At 46.5% G+C, this 16,900-nt stretch overlaps 1 protein-coding gene across 5 annotated transcripts in view; it reads right to left on the minus strand.

Moving 5' to 3' along the window:
* Positions 1–16,900, minus strand: part of Sox102F (transcription factor Sox102F) — a 160,000-nt gene that overhangs the window by 108,716 nt on the left and 34,384 nt on the right. For 2 of the 5 annotated variants that reach the window (XM_034339920.2, XM_034339919.2), the window contains exon 2: positions 3,079–3,173. Coding sequence is in view for 3 of the 5 variants with exons in the window: in XM_034339916.2 (XP_034195807.1) it covers positions 879–985 (107 nt within the window). In the remaining 2 variants the exon portion in view is untranslated. Of the gene's footprint in view, positions 1–878; positions 2,428–3,078; positions 3,174–16,900 lie in introns of those variants that run through there. The other 3 variants (XM_034339916.2, XM_034339921.2, XM_034339917.2) reach the window with 3 other exon arrangements.

Raw genomic sequence — 16,900 nt, forward strand, 5'->3', positions numbered from 1 at the left:
GGCTATGGTGAAAAGATGGAATGAAATTTCAAGAGTTTGTCCCGTTAAATGCTTCTATACAAATGGTAGATGGAAAGATAAAGAAAAAGGAACACAGTGGAAAATTGCTAGCTCCATGTTGCATTCAACTAAAGAAGAATGTACCTGAACGTTGAATGGATGAAAATCTACAGAGAGAATGGTTCGCACAATCCACAATTGCGCTGCCCGTCACACAATCGAATCACCGTTGTATCGAGAACGCGTAAATCGTGGCGAACCTGAAATAATTCTCCCGCTGGCGTGTCGGCGAATCTTGTGGGATTCGCGAGCCAGCGTAACTCGATTCCCTTTACGCAATTTCGTCGATTCGCGGTTTTCCATTCGCGGTGCGCGAAACACACGACGCAACGGGTGTTCCTCGCGAAGATCATCGATCGGTTCGATTCATCTCATTTGAAGCTCGCACGAACTCGCGAGAAATGCTCAAACCTCTCGGGGGAATTTTTCAAACGGACAGATACCTTTGAAATTTGAATTGTTTGGAAAAGAAAATTAACCGCGCGAATCAAGAATTAGCGAGTTCTTACGATTCCGAAGCGCGCCGCTTGTAAATCGATCGCGGCCGCGTCCAAGCTGAAAGCGATCTGCTCGTTAAGTACCACAGCCTCCAGCAGAGTCAGCGTTGGAAAGTGATCCTGCGCGGATCGAGATCGAGAAAATAACAACGAAACGCGACGCGGTGACGATTAACGGCGGAAACCGGCGCGGTATACCGGTACCAGGAACCTTTGTCTTTTTCTCCCTGAAATTAGGGATGAAAGCTTCCCTCGCTGTTGCAATCGACAACTTCTCGTACTCTTAACATTAGAAAATGATGATCAAGTATCCTTACGTACCCAATCAGATCCATGCGAATGATGTGCGTCGGTATCGTCGGATGAAAAATGGTTCGAGAGCGTCCGTTTGCTCTCTTCCGTGCGTTTCTGAAGACGTAGACACGCATCCACACTCGCGTAAAGGAACAGGCGCGGGGCGCGTCGCGTCGACACGGATATCGGACTCGCGCGAGTCTTCTGTTCACCGTGTGACAACGTTCGCGGAACAGTCAAGCCGGCTGTCTCTACTCGGCGCGCGTATTTTTCGCGATCACCTGTACGGTAGCGTGGAATCGTGACGGCGTTAGGGATCGGGTCCAGTTTTCACGGTGCCACCCCGTATATCGCATGGGAAAATAAATCTTGTGGACACTCACCGGGAGGGAGACTGGACACTGGACGCTGTCACCGGACACGGGTTGCAACGACTGCAACAGATCGCGTGCGTGAAAGAGAGGACGGCTATCAATGGCTGCATTATACAATACCGGCGATGGTGTGTACACGAGGCGAACCCGCGCCGATGCCGGTGCGCCCGTGTGAGCGCATAGGTGCGCGAGTAAACGTGGATTTATATTATCCGTTCGGACACGCAGCGGTTACGTTCAGACAAAGATTGTTGCAGATAAAAAGATAGCAATGTTTGTACGTCGATCTCTACAAATGTGCAATTCGATCAATTGGGTAGAAAAATAGAGATCATTCCCAGAGAGAAATTGTTATAATCGTGTCTGATGTTCCAGACAAAAGGTGATAGTATTAACACTCGGTGTCTTTGTCTGATCGTAACTGTTCCTTGTCTGAACAGTCAATACAAACCAATCTTAAGTATCGAGAAATGCCTATACGAGTTCCACCGTACACTGTTCAAAAACGACGTTGTTCTTTTACGATAATTTGCCGTCCGATACAGAAGACAACGACGTATCCGTTCCTATACGAGCAACGGTGATCGGTGTTTGCGAGAAACGAACGAAAACTCCAAGACGGTGCATGCCTGACCGACTGGTGCTCCACCCTGTTCTCGGGTTTACTTTTCGACAAGCATTCCGTCGATTAGATATCGACTCTTTTGCAAACATTGTATTGCACCGCGGGACCGTTCGATTATTGTAGCGACTCCTTACCTCTCTTACATTCTCCTTCCTCTCTCTCTCTCTCTCTCTTTATCTACTTTTGATTGTGTTTTTATTTTGCTTCTTTTCCCTTGAATGTAAAGTCTCGTTCAGATTAGTCAAATTACTTGAAAAATACATGTCTCGAGTACTAATTAAAAGAAGCTTGAATTAATTTGAAATTGGAGAAGATATTTCAAGTCGCGTAAATAAACAGGCTCGCATCGATCGAGTGACTAGTTTCAAATGACTCCGATTCGAGTAACTTGACTAATCTGAACTGGGCTTAAGAGTCTCGCGAGCACATTCTTTCTCTCTCAGTCATTCCTTTCCATTCCCACCTGATTCGATTTCTCGCTCTTGCCCGTTTTTACCTTTCCTTCTTCCCTCTTGTCTCGATCCACCTTTCCCTCCCTCTGTCACCCTGCCTTTCGTCTCGCTCCCGCTCGACCGGACTGACCTGTTCACGTGTGCACCGCACACAGCCGCAATAACTATATCCAGCCTCGCTTTTTTGTCAACCCGTTCTTACGTATGCTCGGAAATGAATTGAGTTATTGTAAAATCGTGTCCAGTCGGCTGTAATTGTCCGCGCGTGTCTACCAGCCACGTAGCCGACCGACCGACCGTTCGCCTATGCAGCTCCAACCTGAATTTTTCCCTCGGCTCCTTTGCTGTTTGACCTACGCCACGTGCATCGTGCTACGACGATCTCGTAAATCCTGTACACCGATATTTCGACGTATTCCCCTGTCGACTTGTATATCTCGTAAACCTCGGCGTAATAGATTTGTTGTCGACGTTGTCACGGATAATCGAGTCCTCGTACATCAAACGTTGGACCGTTTTCTCGGAGGAAACGTCATCTCGACACGAAATTGTCCCTTGCCTCGATGTAAGAGAAATATTTTCTTTATAAAATTATTTGGATTAATCGTGACACGTTTATCGAGATAAATTGCTCGAACGAAGCGTTTCATGGGAATTATACAACTTCCGAATGACCTTTCGAGCTTGGGACTCAATGGGACCAGCGCGCGCGCGTTCAGGTAAAGGCCCATCTTGAATGAATAAGCGCAATATGCAGGTGCTACTACTCGACTCACCGGCTTCGAATCTCCTTCCAGCTGATCGGGTTTATGGCCGTGACGACCCCATCCACCGGCGAACAATTACGGCGAACATCAGGAAGCACACCGTTCTGTGAACGTAAAAGAAAATTGTTAGCGATTGATAAGATAGTTTGTTTATCAGCGATTTGAAATTGCATTAAAATAAAAAATTATTCAAAGAAATAGTTAACGTTTAATATTAAGTTTCCAAGAATTCCAAGTACCATCCTTGATATCTTAAATTCTTGAGGTTCGAAGCAAGGTTCCGTTATCAAAGTTTCCGATAATTGATAACGAGCAGCGAGTATTTCGCGAAGGATTTGCACGAAGGTCGCAGGACCTGTGGTACGCGGTCGAAACCGACAGATACGAAGGATCCAACGAGAAGACAAAGGACGATGATTCAGAGGTAGTAGGAGAGAACTACCTGGTAGATGACACGAGATTCCTACGAAGGTAGGTACTACGTCACTGTCTTTTTCTTCTCTTCCTCGCCGGATTCTCTGTCCCGTGTGCACCAAAGCCACGGTTTAACAGTTTTCGACTCGGAAACACCGGCATTCTTCCCGCCGCGCCGCGAGGAATCCGACGATGTTAAATGAACCGTCCCGAGAAAATATAATGTCCGCTAAACATTCTTCCCCGTTTTCGTAATTTATAGCCGACGGAAATCTTCTGAATCACTCGACGAGCCTCGAGAATCAACTGACGAGAGACGATTGGGTGCTCGATTTTTACCTCGCGCAAGTGATTCCAATAAGTATCTGATTACTCGTTTGAAAATAATTAAAAAAATCTAACGAAATAATCAACTTATTTGAATAATAAAAGAAATCATTTCTGAAACAGTGTATCTCGTTATCTGTCCCTAATTTTGCGAAATATTCGCAGCGACGTTGACACCGCAAAATGTTGGCAATGAAATACGGGCTGCATTAGCCGGTGTCTCTGCAACGGCATTCCTAGCTGATAGTTCCCATCTTTCTACGTTTCCACGTACGTCGAGTGGGGTAGCGTTTGCTCTATTAAAAGAACGGGTTGATCAATTCGCAGCCGACGAATGAGGGGGTACCTGCGGCACGTGGGCGTTCCTGGCTAGCAGGGAGCCGTAAAGTCGTTAAGTAGCCACTTCGGACTTCAGAATAAAGAGATGATGGATTATTAGCCCTGGGGATCCTCGAGTAACTTCTGCCTAGTCAGTGAGCATCGCATACCTGCCATTTGTAGAAAAACAAACAGCTTCAACTGTTTCTTGACTGTTGCAAACTTCATGCTAAAATATGCAACACTCGAACGATAGAGGTAAAAATCTTTTCTTGGTTCTTAATTAAATTTTCTACTCTTGCTATAAAATAAAATCTCGCAACCTAACGTTCAGTTTATTGAAACTTTTGAACGGTAGTGTACATAAAACTATGTAAGGTTCAATTTCATAATGAAAATTATGGAAGAAATTGTTTCAATCGAAATTTTTCTTCGCGAGAACAGTTGCACGATAGGCGTGTATTCAATGAAAATACAGACTGCGGAAAGGTACAATAAGCGTTGTCGTGTTTGCATGATGTCCGTAAGACTTCACAAGCAGCAAGAAAATTAATGGTAATTGAGGAATCAAAGGAAGCATGACAGATGTTTGAAGTTTATTCCACGTGGAGAAGTATTATTCCTTGTTGCCGTGAGCGAACGCGTGCCCGTCCAATTACGAATACACGAACCCTGCTTAATGTCTCCTGACCTTTCCTTCCGTACGCAACAAAAATTCTGTTGTCTGAGATCCTCCTGTGAATAGCTTTAAACGGCACGAATGCTCGTCGGCCTATGATTTTCTCCTGACGCTAAACATGACACTAAAATCTATTCCTCTCGTTTAATCATTCCAACTACTGTAACCTATCCGAGTCAAAATGAATTTCTTCCAAACACTTAACCCTCTCTTTATTTTTTAATTATCACTTTCTTGATAATCGACATATAAAGAAGAGTAATCGATAAATTGCGTAAGTATTATAAATAGTACAACCGTGTAGAGAAGAAAGCAATGTTGGAGCATTAACTGCAGAAGGATAAGATTGGAAAGCCCGGGGAAAAACGCATAATCTCGGCTTGTATTAAGCGCAAATTGTCGGATAAGGTGGCGCGGTGGAAGTTGTCGACAGAAGCGTAATGGTAGTTCGAGTGGCCGAGGCTCGATTGCGAAATACGAACGTTGACGATAATGCACCATCTCCCGCTTTCTTTATCCCTCGTTACCGCGAACGGTCCGAGTCTCGTTTCCTGACAAACGTAACGTTCGCGCCATTAGCAGCGGGAAGAATCATATTTTACAGCCATATTTCAGAGAGTCCGTGGCTTTTTCTCATCGTAGACAAGTCGCGTTTATTGGCCGCGAGAAGGAAGTTGTAATTCTTGGATAACAAACGTAACGGCTCATCAAAATCAAAAGAATCGAAGGAGACTGGAAAAGGTAACTGGCGAGACGGTTGCCTCGCCATTTAGATCCTCCAGAAACTCGAGTTCACCGTTTTCCATCGTTGCATTAATATGCTAATAACGCGTGGGTGTGCTTCTTAAGAAACAAGGAAGCGTGCAGAGGCCAGTCGGCCGGCCATTTTTGGTACTGGTCAAACGAACAACAGATCTGCCTGTCGTCGTTCGCGGGAAAAGAGAAAATTGAAAGTCGCGTGCCGGATCGGAGGAGACGTTATCGATCCGCAGACGGTCGTTACCGTATCTCCAGATCCCCGGGATAAACGGAACCGCGAACGGCGGACAAAGCACCATTACTTACCCGCGAACATATTGACTGGCGAGGCGAGGAATTTAAGCGTGCCCCGATTTCTAGGCACGCGAGTACGACGAACGCGCCGCGATTTATGGCATCATTGTTACAGCCATTGTAGTCGAGGTGGATGCCGAAGAGAGCGCGTGGGCGAAGCCCAGCGAAGACTTTACGCGAGAGCGTAAAACTCGAGGCTCTCGTGGCGAACGTCACGAGTTGATGTTCGAAGAGGAAGTATCAGCGGGCGATCTGCGAGTTTGGAAACTAGAACGAATCCGCATCGAGGAGAACACTGGCTGGGAATGGAAGAACAATGGACCTGGTCAGCAGTGGGCGAAGAGTTGATTAACCCTTCAGATATCGCACAAAATTTGCAAACGTGTTAACGATTGGTCCTAGGATATCTCGAGATCGGCAACGAGCACGTTACGGTCGCTGAAGTACGGTCGTTTAAAGACCGTGTGCGCATCCGATCGGGTGGACTGGAAGTAGCCGTTTGAAGATTCAGGAACAATCGGCGATGAGAAACAGAGGGAATCGGCCTGGAGCAAGAGGACTCGCGAGATCGGTCAGGTAGGAGCCCGGTAGACGAGCTGTTTGCCGGTTGGAAGGCAAGTCCAAGAGGCTGGAAGTGCTGGAAGGATGCTGGAGAGGCCGAGTGGTGGCGGCACGGCCGGTGTGGTCAGGTGGTTCGCAAGGACGCGGCAGGCCGTTCACCCGTTCACCCGTTCCTCTTCCTCTCCCCAACCCTCCAACCTCCTTCTTCTCTTCCTTCTTCCCTCCATCCTCTTTTTAACCAACCTCTCTCTCTCTCTCTCTCTTTTTCTTACTCCCGCCAACATCTCAACCCTTTCCTCTCTCAACTTCGTTTCAACCTCTTACTACTATCTTCTGTTCTGTGTCCCCCACTTGTATCCTTGCCGGTTTCTCTTCTTTCTTTCTTCATCGTGGAGCAGCCCCCTTCTTAGATCCAAACACACCGTCTTAACTAAGTTACACAGGTATTTATACTGGCTGGAATCGCTGCTTACCAGGCCGCACTGTTCATGTAAACACGATAATTGGCCTGTTACGTTTCGCTTTTTGCCTGGCGTCGACATTTTTCCATCGATAACGCTCGTGTCCCTATCAGGCGAATCGGTTCCGACCGACGTCTTCTTAGACCAGCCCTGCAAAGTGATCTAGCAGTTACCACGATCCTGAGCCTTGATCAAGTTCGATGGGACTTCGTTAGGATAATTTCAAACCGTCTTTTTTCATCGAGAATTGCGAGTATACAGACAGGTCTTAACGTATCTTACAAGAGTTCGCGTGCTGTTGTTTCGCAAAAGCAGATCAAATTCCACGAGAAACGCTTCGAACCCTTTCTCTGTCACGGAATCTCGTTCAGCTGTCGCTGATGAAAGGTTTCCTCTCACGACAGCGAACATTCACGCGTCGCTAATAAATGCTTAATGGTTAAGTATCTCTTCAGAGTATCCAATTGATTTCGATCTACCGCATCGTTTCTAACAAAAAACCTTTACACGGTCCACGAAATTTACCATTCATTCTAAGACTATCAAGATTCTAGCACCAAGTTAAACGATTCATTTGCGTTCACCCTTCGCGTTCCCCGTTTTCTTTCCTACCTCGACGATTACTGTAATTCGTGAAAGCGTGACAAGCGGTGCCAGTTTTGAACGGTACTTAAACATGGAATTTCAAGTGGTCGTTTGGAACCACCTGCTTGTTTAGAAGCACTGTCATTAACAGAACTAACCGAGGAACACAGAAGTCACGCGATAGATTTTTATCCCCGCCAGGCATTCAAATCGCCGCTGAACGTTACCGAAGCCTCTCGACGCTGCTTCGATCGAGCAGGAATTAAAAGAATCAGCGTCTTTCAAAATTCTAAGAAGATGTATTACCTTATCGCCCGTTCCATCGCGCCATGTCACAGTATCCAGCTTTCCAATTAGAAAGTTTTTTGTCATATTTCACACGGGACCGCGCGTCGTTCGTTGCCCGTGGGCCAGATACCGATCGAATACCGCGGCGGGCAGTGAAATTCACGGGAACGACGTCAGCAGCGTGGTAACGCAGGAGGTCTTTTTCAGCGTTGACGAGGGGTCGTTCACGGTCGTAGCGTCAGGGGAGATCGAGTCCCGCAGCCCTCCCGCGGGGAACTAATAACCGGGTTTTACGAGGCGTGTCCCGGTACACGCGCACGTGAAGAAAGCTCGCGTACCCCGTGCCAGATTCGTTCCACGAGCCGAGACGAAGCGTCGTTGTCCTTCCGATTTAGGTTTTGCGGGGCGCACGTCAAAGCAGGTAGCCGATAAATAAATAGACGGGCCACCGACTGTTATTAGCTTCTTTTCGTCGTAATACGTGCCCTGTCAGCGTCAGGAAATAAGAACACGCTTCGAGACGCGGTAGCTTTCTGTCAGCTGGCAAAGTAACAATATCCCTCCACTTTCTCCCTTCTCTTTTGTTTTCTTTTTTCTATACAGAGTATTTCACCTATAATTCTTTTTGTAAGGACGCAAGTTTGAAAGTCACTCGTCGATCTCTTAAATAATAATAAATTCTTTCACTTCGAGCCCGAAGAAGCGAAGCATTTTCATCCTCGGCGTTCTTCGTGAGAAGAAACGGAAGAACGCAGGGGTGGTCGAGACGAGGTTCGAAGTCGATTGAACAGAAATTGAATGATTGGGAGCGCGCGCCTCGAGGGCGCTTGATTGTTCATTCAAACAACAATCGTAATTGCGTTACACGTCGCCGGAGGGTTGGAGGAGCGAGAGAAGGGGTGATTGGTGACGAATAAGTGAAAAGAGAAGGGATGAAACGAGTAGTCGAACGACTGCGAACCGATGGGAACTGACTACACGCGGCGGCAGGACGATCGTGAGGAGAACTCGTCATTCGCATTAGGGGTAGTTGCACGCTCGAACGAGTGGCCTACAGACCGACCACTTTCCACCTCCTTGATGCCTCCACTCGAACCGCGGCGCTACGCTAACATTATTAGTGCCACGAGCCCTTGTTCCAGCATGCTTTCGACTTTGAACCACGGTGCTCTTATCGCGTCGCGTTGTTGCCCGCTGTTAGCTTCGACTCGCCTTTTGTTCACTTTTTAAAGGCGCTTTCGAGTCCAGGCGGTCTTTCACGTTGATTCTGATCACGGTTATTATTTTTAGAACTAGATTGAAAATAAAGAAGTGGCGTAAAAGGAAAACTAATCCACTTGACAGAGTTTATTAGAAACACGGTATCCTTCGTTCGGAGCAAAGTGGCACAAATCGCGGAGCGGGGAACGAGGATTCGCGTGTCTGTCAGCGACGAAAATCGCACGACGTCCTCGGTGAATTAGCTGTGACGAGGTCGTTTGCTAGAACACTTGTGACGCGGCGAAATAGGTAGGCTCAATTTGCAAGTTATGGAACCCGTGCGCGTCTCGAGGGAGTCGCGAGTATTGTGCGAGTACACAACAAACGGTCTAGGCGTGGACACAAGAGGCCTTACTGACTCTTCTGACGGCGAAGCGGCAACCGAGGAGTCAACTAATGATTTGCTTAGTTAATATTTGTTCAGCTATATGTTCCTTTTCGAGTCGCTTCCTAAATCGAGGTTGACGCATTGTTACCGCCTTCGTCGTGATTAACATAATAATGCAAACACAATGACACGACGGACCCGATGGCTCGGCTACTATTTGAGCAGGTGAAAATTCCAGCCTGGCCTACGACCGATTGCGTAGGCGTTCACGTACTTCAGCGAATATAACACACGCGTACACGTACGCGATATTGAACGTGCCTTCGCGAAACCACCAAAGCGTGACAATTGTTTTCTAATTCAATTAGAAGAGCCGCGCGAATTTTCGGTCCCTTTCGACGTGGCCGGTTCCTCCTCTTCGCTTTCTTTCGAATAGATTTTTGCCACCGCTATTTTTACGTCTACGAATTTTGCGCTAACTCTTTGTGTACATTCCTCCGCGGAGAAGGTAGTACGGACGTTTGCGAAGAAGTGACTTTGTGTTAGCCAAATATCACCGTCTTTTGTTCGTCGGATAGAAACTTCTTTCTTCGTGCTGTCCAGTAACTTGGATTCTCAAACTACGATTTACCAAGAAGGTTGTAAAGTGCTTTCCGAGAAGCTGTCGTTCGGTTGCTCTTAGTCGTAATTAGTGAAAATTATGAATTTTTTAGCGTACATTTATTTCGGTGCTAATCATTTCGTTAAATCGCTAATGATAATAGAAGAAAGAAAAGAATGGGTAGGATTATTTCAATACATTTGAAGTCTCCCTCGAAGCATACTAAAATTGATCGATCAAAGGACCGATGAAAAGGCTCGAACAAGCGATGGAAGACAATCAGTCGCATCGAAGAGCGGCTTAAAGAACACTTCTTTTTTCTTTTTACCTCCCATTGAGCTCGTTCGGTTGCGGAAGCGAACGTATACCGGAGATTTCTCATTTCCAGGTAATTAATTTACAATGAACCGGACGAAGGGGGAGCTGTGGCCCTTGTTCCGAGGGCTTCTTGTAATCTTCGCTGCCTTTCAATGAAACCAAGCAAATAACAAACGTTCCTTCTTCGCTTATAATTAACCTGTCGATAAACGTTCGATTTCTCTTCATTGAACCTACTTATTCTTGCTGCCGGACTCGGAGAACTCGGTTCTCTTCGGAATTTGAACCGTTAGATGACCATTGTGATACGAGAAGTTCGAGCTAGCCTTGAAGAAGGAATTAAGAGAAGACGTCCAGCTATGCTCGTCATTCGAATCTATCTATGTAGTGGTGTATCCTATATTTTACAGTCCAACGATCAGCAGACTTTCTTTAGCTACTTACGCTGTTACGCGAACACCATAGCCGAGAAGATGATACGGCAGAAAGCATTCGAATCATCCTGTATTGCCTCGTAATCGAAGGAAGTACAGATCACCTCATCAGCAACGGGCTAACTGTAATCGATGGTCATTAGAATCAACATCGAACTCCTATGAAATGAATTCCGAGCTATACAGGGAAAATACGATTAACCCTTGACCGTAGCAAGTGAAAAAGGTAAATTAAAAAATAGCATTCCGAGTAATTGCAATTATCGCAGAGTTTTGTTACGTTTCTACGTTACGCCAGGTACCGAAGGCAGAGAAACAAGCTGCAACCGGAAGTCGATTAAGTCCACGTTTGTCCGAGGCGTAGGACGCGAGTGGCGTGGAGGGTTGCAATCATCGCGAGCGCAAAAACAGACGCCGGGAATAGGCTACTTGATCGTGAAAAATAATCAAAAGTAGAAGCACGCGAGGAGAGAAAAAGCACAGGGCGCCGGATGCCAGCCGGAAAATGACAATCACTAGGCACGGAACCGTTTCCTCTGTCTGATGTCAATATGACATCACGCCGGGGACGCTGGTTCGTTCGTCGCAGTCTATCAGGATAGTAAGAGGGTGAAATAGGGAGCGTGTAAGAGTGAATAAGGATGCTGCCCGGGGCTTATTCGCCCTTCTCCAATTTAGTAGCCGATCTTCTCGCTTCCCTCCACTCTGGTATTTCATTGATCTTCGGGCATAAGTTATAAATCTCGAAATCTTAACCCTTCATTTAGAAAGATTAATACCCTTAAGATTAATTTCATCCTTTGTAATAAATTCATATAGTACAGTATAGTCTTCTATAATTCTTCAAGGTTTGAAGGAAATCGGTGTTCCAAAGATCCTCTCCTCCCCTAGGGTTTGTAAGAGGGTGACTACCTGTCCTCTTCGATCCTCCCCACCTTTCACACAGACGAAAGCGTGCGTCCATTTGTTCGTCGCTATAATCCATGGAGCTGGTTGACAGGTGTCCACCAAGGACGCCTCGTTCGACCCGTTCGTCTTCGGACGACGATCCCTCGAGCAGCTGACGTAACCAGTGCTATCACGATGATTCGTAACTTTTCCTTTTTTTTTTTCTTTCCTTTTTTTTCTTTACGATGGACCCGAACGTTCGGTTCGCGTGACACGTGGGAACACCGATTCTCACCGATAATCCGCTACCTATATCACCGGTGAACGTCCGTCGGTTCTCTTAAGACCGATTCTCATTAATTGTACGCCGATAGGATCTGCAGGGTGGCCACGTAATCCCTCTTCTATCGGCGACAAAACAGACGTCTCTAATTACTCGTTAATTTCTTTCCAACCGCCTCGATGTTTCACCTTTTGGCGCGCTTCCATGGCGATCGGTTGATCGAAGAAACCGGGTCGCGTACAGGATCGTGCAACTTTTTACAAAGCTACCGCCGCACGGTTTTCTAGACCGACTTAACGAGCCGGTTTAATGTTGTTATTAAGTATTTCATTAAAGGTTCGCTACAAAGTAATGAAGAAATTTATTCCTGGCTACGTTGGATCGACTGGTCTTCTTACCAGTGTTCAGCGGTAGCTCGTAAAAGTTGATGAGGGCTGTTCTGGTCGGGTTTTTTAATTTTTTTCTTTCGTCTTCGTTTCACACTGAATATTAAATCTCCCTGAAACGCTTCTTCTCACGCTTACATGGGTGCATTTTTTTAGAAGTTTGACGGTTGAAAAAAGAAGGTTGACACTTAGAAGTAGACGTTGTACGCAAATAAAATTATGACATAATTCTATCTCCTGGGTTAACAATTTTTCAATTGTGAACCAGGTAATGAAAATAGTAAAAGTCGTGGAAAATGGTTCCGTGATTACGTCTCATTAAATATTCCTCTTTTTAGCCGCGATCTATTCCGAGACAAATCACGCGAAGGATTGAAAAAACACCTTTCACACTGCAACTATCTACTAATGGATTCATTAACCGATGATTATCGGCACTTGATTATAGCTTTCCAAGGCTTCGATGACTTTTAATAGATAACTGTACTGTCCCGAGGAATATCCGTTCGACAATATTGTAGAAATGGAAAACGATATTTAATTGACCTCTTACATGTTAGTTATTCATCTAACCAGCTCTTCAGAGCGAAAGGATTAAGTCAAGAATGTAATACAAACCCCAGAAAGAGAGCAACGAGAATCCTATAGGAAGCAGAAAAAAAAAGGAGAAGAAAAGGTCGTTACGACTAATATTTAAAACGTTACACGGTCGCGGAGCTCGGAAACGAAGATTAATTCAAAAACCGGCAAAGATTATCCCTCTTTCATTCCGTCCTTATTGTCCGTCCGGTTAAAGCTCGGCCACGTCTGATATCTCTCGCAGCTGGATCGCGACGTTCCTTTGAATCACTTTATGCGATCTTCATTGTCCATTACTCCGCCACCGAGTCGAGAGAGACAATATCAAAGCCGTTATTTTCCGCATTCGCGTTCTGTCCCGTAATGAGGCCAGAGTCCCCGGCTTGGAAACGCGTTTGCCACGTTGCTAAAAGTCCGAGCTCCTTCCTTATTAGTTATTAGTATACTCGCTCGGTCGAGCGATGCAAGGGAATTGGGGGTGGGGTGAGAAAGGGGTGGGGCAGGGGGAGGGAAACGAAACGGTTTACAAATGTAGGAGCAAGAATAGAAGAGAGATGGTGGCTTGAATGGGGTCCTTTTGAATTACTGGTGGCTGCTTGTTTTGTATAGACACATAATGTATACGTATTCACGTAGACCTGGACGGTACACGGTGTTGTGTGGTTACGGACGCGTGTAGGACGTTCGTATAGGGACGAGCGCGTCTCAGCGAGTAATATATAAGTATGGTCGAGCCAGGTCCGCCTGTATGGACTTATACACGCGAATCCGGCAAAGTCGGTACAGAGAGAAAAGGCGCCAGAGCTTGGCTACCCGACAACCATCATCCACCCTGTGCTACCCGACTTCTCTGTCCTTTCCTCGCCTCCTGGTTCTTTAACCACCCAACCCTCTGTGTTCGACCCTCTGAAAGGTCTCTCGCCGAGTCGCATGCCCTGTCATCTTCTGAAAAGAATAATATCTCTCTTTGAAACATTAGCAATTCTATGATCGCCACCTTTATTTATACGGCTTTCCGTGCCGTGTGAGCTGGTGTGGTGCCTCGTTGCTTCCTCGTACTTCTTTCTCTATTCGTGTATCATCCACATACACACACGCACACGTATATGCAGAGAAAGACAGACAGTCGAGCGACCATCGTAGCCTGTTTATTACGCGCCGCGCCACGCTGGATGCGGAAAATCCGCTCAGACAGGGAGAGAGAGAGGCTCGGCTACCACCATTGCCGCCTTGTTACAAAATACTTTAATTAATGACTCCTTGGAACAAATTTACCTTCATTATTAGCACATTCACGTGCCGCGTCGCCCGGCGTCGCCCGGCTTCGCCCCGCGGCTCGTACGTGAACGCGCGTGTGCACGCAACACGTGTACCAACAGCCTACAAAGCCGCCATTGTGAGGGACATTCATAAAAGGCGCCTGTTCTTGCGCGGCCTTTAAATAATTCAATTCACCGAATGCCTGCTTCCTACTACGCCTTGCGAATCGCCTTTTGCTGCCTCCTCGACGGAACAAGATCCGCCACGCGCAACACCCAACCGACGCGACGCGACGATAAAACGAAAGAATTCGTCTTGCCACTTTGCTCCTCTTATCTTTTAACCACCTGCCCCTTTACACGCCACTCTTTCATTTACGTGAAATTCTATTCGAGATCGTCCGATCGATTAACGATTCGCTGATTTATCTACGAAGCTACTTACCCCTTCCCGTTCGGCCATTTAATTTATGCTTATTGACCGATCGTTTCCATCGCCCGTAGATCGAACATTATCCTATCCTATGGATACTAAAATTTCTATAATTTATGATAATCGATAAATTATTCCTAGTTTCGAAACGCGTGAATTGGAAACTCGCTTTCGCGTTCATTCTTCCCGAATGTATTATATCTCCATTTCCTTTCCACGGGACAATCGATCACCGTTAACGATCACGAAAAGAGAAAGAAAAAAGACAAGTCTACCGGACGCGAGAAACGTAACGCGCGTCGATCGATCGTGGTTCCGCGGAGCGGAGACGCTGAATCCGCGTACGAACAGCCGGAAGACGAAGAAAAAGCAACGTGGAAGACGAAAGTACCAACTGCTGGTGTGTTCGCTGACAGACAATAACTCTTCTGTTCGAATCCTTCGCACGTCCAGACTAGAGAGTTAATAAAGTGTGTAAAGAGAAAAGGCTGGCAACAGGGCCGTTCCTTATCCAAAGTAATTATTCACGCGTGCTTAAGGAGTGCGCGCGAAAACGTCCGTCCGATCTCATCGTCCAACTCGCGGACAGAAACATCCTTTCCGCAAAGTCTCGGCCATTGCTCCGTCGACCATTTTGTCGTTATCAAATATTCGCCCTTCGCGATCAAGGTATTAAAATCGGTCGGATCGCGTTGTATTAACGCACGACCGAATCTCGTGCCAGATTTGTATCCCGATTTTTCAGCGGAAAGGGTTAAAGCTTCAATGGGCATCCGGGTACCCAGTTAACTCGCGTCTCTGTGCAAGGGTACAAATGAAAGGCTGGGCAAAAAAACATCTTTCTCGTCTCTCTATTTTCATACGGTCGTTCGTTTTTCCGTGGCAGAGAAAAAAAAGAAGGAAAAGGAAAATGAAAGAGAAAATAAAAAGATCATGGCCGCTTCTCCGGCTCGGAGGGAAAGTCTCGCCAGACGCGAGACAGGATAATGTGCCTTGGATGAGCGGACGAGCAAGCGAGCCGATCCCGGAGCCGAGCATGTTTTCCGGGATTGTGGACCCGGCCAAAGGAAAAAGAAGAGGGAATCGTGGACGGAATGGAGATGAGAGTAGGCGCAAGAACGACGCCGGAGGAGGAGGAGACACTACAACTGGCAAAAAGCGAACGGGTAACAGAGAACACAGGGGTATACACGGTCGAAGAGGAGAAGGCTTCTCTCGTTCCGTCCTCTAGCCAAACAAACGGCCCCTTGCACGATGCACGAGTCTCGCGGTTTTTGCACCGCATGCTCGTTCAAGTTTACATTTACGGAGTGATTCCCTTACCCGTTGTCGCTGGAACGCTCTCGCCGGCTTGCTTGTATGCAGATGCAGCCCTGACTGTACGGTGATTATCGCGGCCACGTTGCACTTGCTGTCCTATTTCGACGGAACAATGCGTACGAGGCTGGAAGAGCGTCGTCGCGTGGCCTACAGGTGCCATCGGTCAGGTATAATTGGATTCGAGCGGTAATCGCTCGCGAAAGACTAGCGTGCAACTATACACCATCCAACGAGACGAGACAGTAAATGCGTAGAAATTCACGTCCTCGAAACAGGGCTGGCTCATAGTACACAAACCTCGACCGAAACGTTTGAAGAAACAACTAAGCTGAGTGAATTTGTAATCGTAAACCTCTATTGACTATACCACTTCAAAACGCGCGTCAAGAATTGTTTTCATCATCACGATTTTTTCTAACTTCTTCCATTCGAAGGTAGGAGTCGAAGGTTGAAAGCGAAGAGACGTCATAAAAATACGCAAAGTTGCATAAAGTCCTGATTCATCGTGCCATTAGTGCAACAATCGTAGCTCGCTGTGCAACTCTGTTGTTTATGACTGTATTTGAAAAAAAAAAAATTTTTTGAAGAGCTTTGAAAGCTTACAGATATCTCGATTGCAAGCAGCTTTATTGAAAAGCTGATTCGACACGATGCGCTTGTATATCCATCGAGAGATAGGCTGCAGGTAATGCCGGTTGTAACCGTTGAAACATCAAATCGCTTGAGCAGAAAAGGAGAAAAATATTCGCTTCATACCCGGAAACTTCGATCAAGATAAGCTACAGGTTTCACAGTGTCGAACGCTTATCCTTTCCATTAACCAACGACAGTTATTTCTGCGTACAGTGAAAGAGTACATGTCGACGGTTAATCCAATCCAACGAGAAACATCGTAGGCAAATAGCAGCCTACTCGCGGCGCGAAAGCGCGGTCTACACGCTTCGCGGATCCAGCCTGAACCAATGATAATCGAGTGAAAAGTTGTCTGGTCTCGACGAGGAGGAGAATTTCGCAACGCGTTTTCACGCCGATCATTACGAGCCGCGTTAAACGTTT

The sequence above is a fragment of the Osmia lignaria genome, chromosome 10 (assembly GCF_051020975.1).
Source record: "Osmia lignaria lignaria isolate PbOS001 chromosome 10, iyOsmLign1, whole genome shotgun sequence".
Taxonomy (NCBI): Eukaryota; Metazoa; Arthropoda; class Insecta; order Hymenoptera; family Megachilidae; genus Osmia; species Osmia lignaria.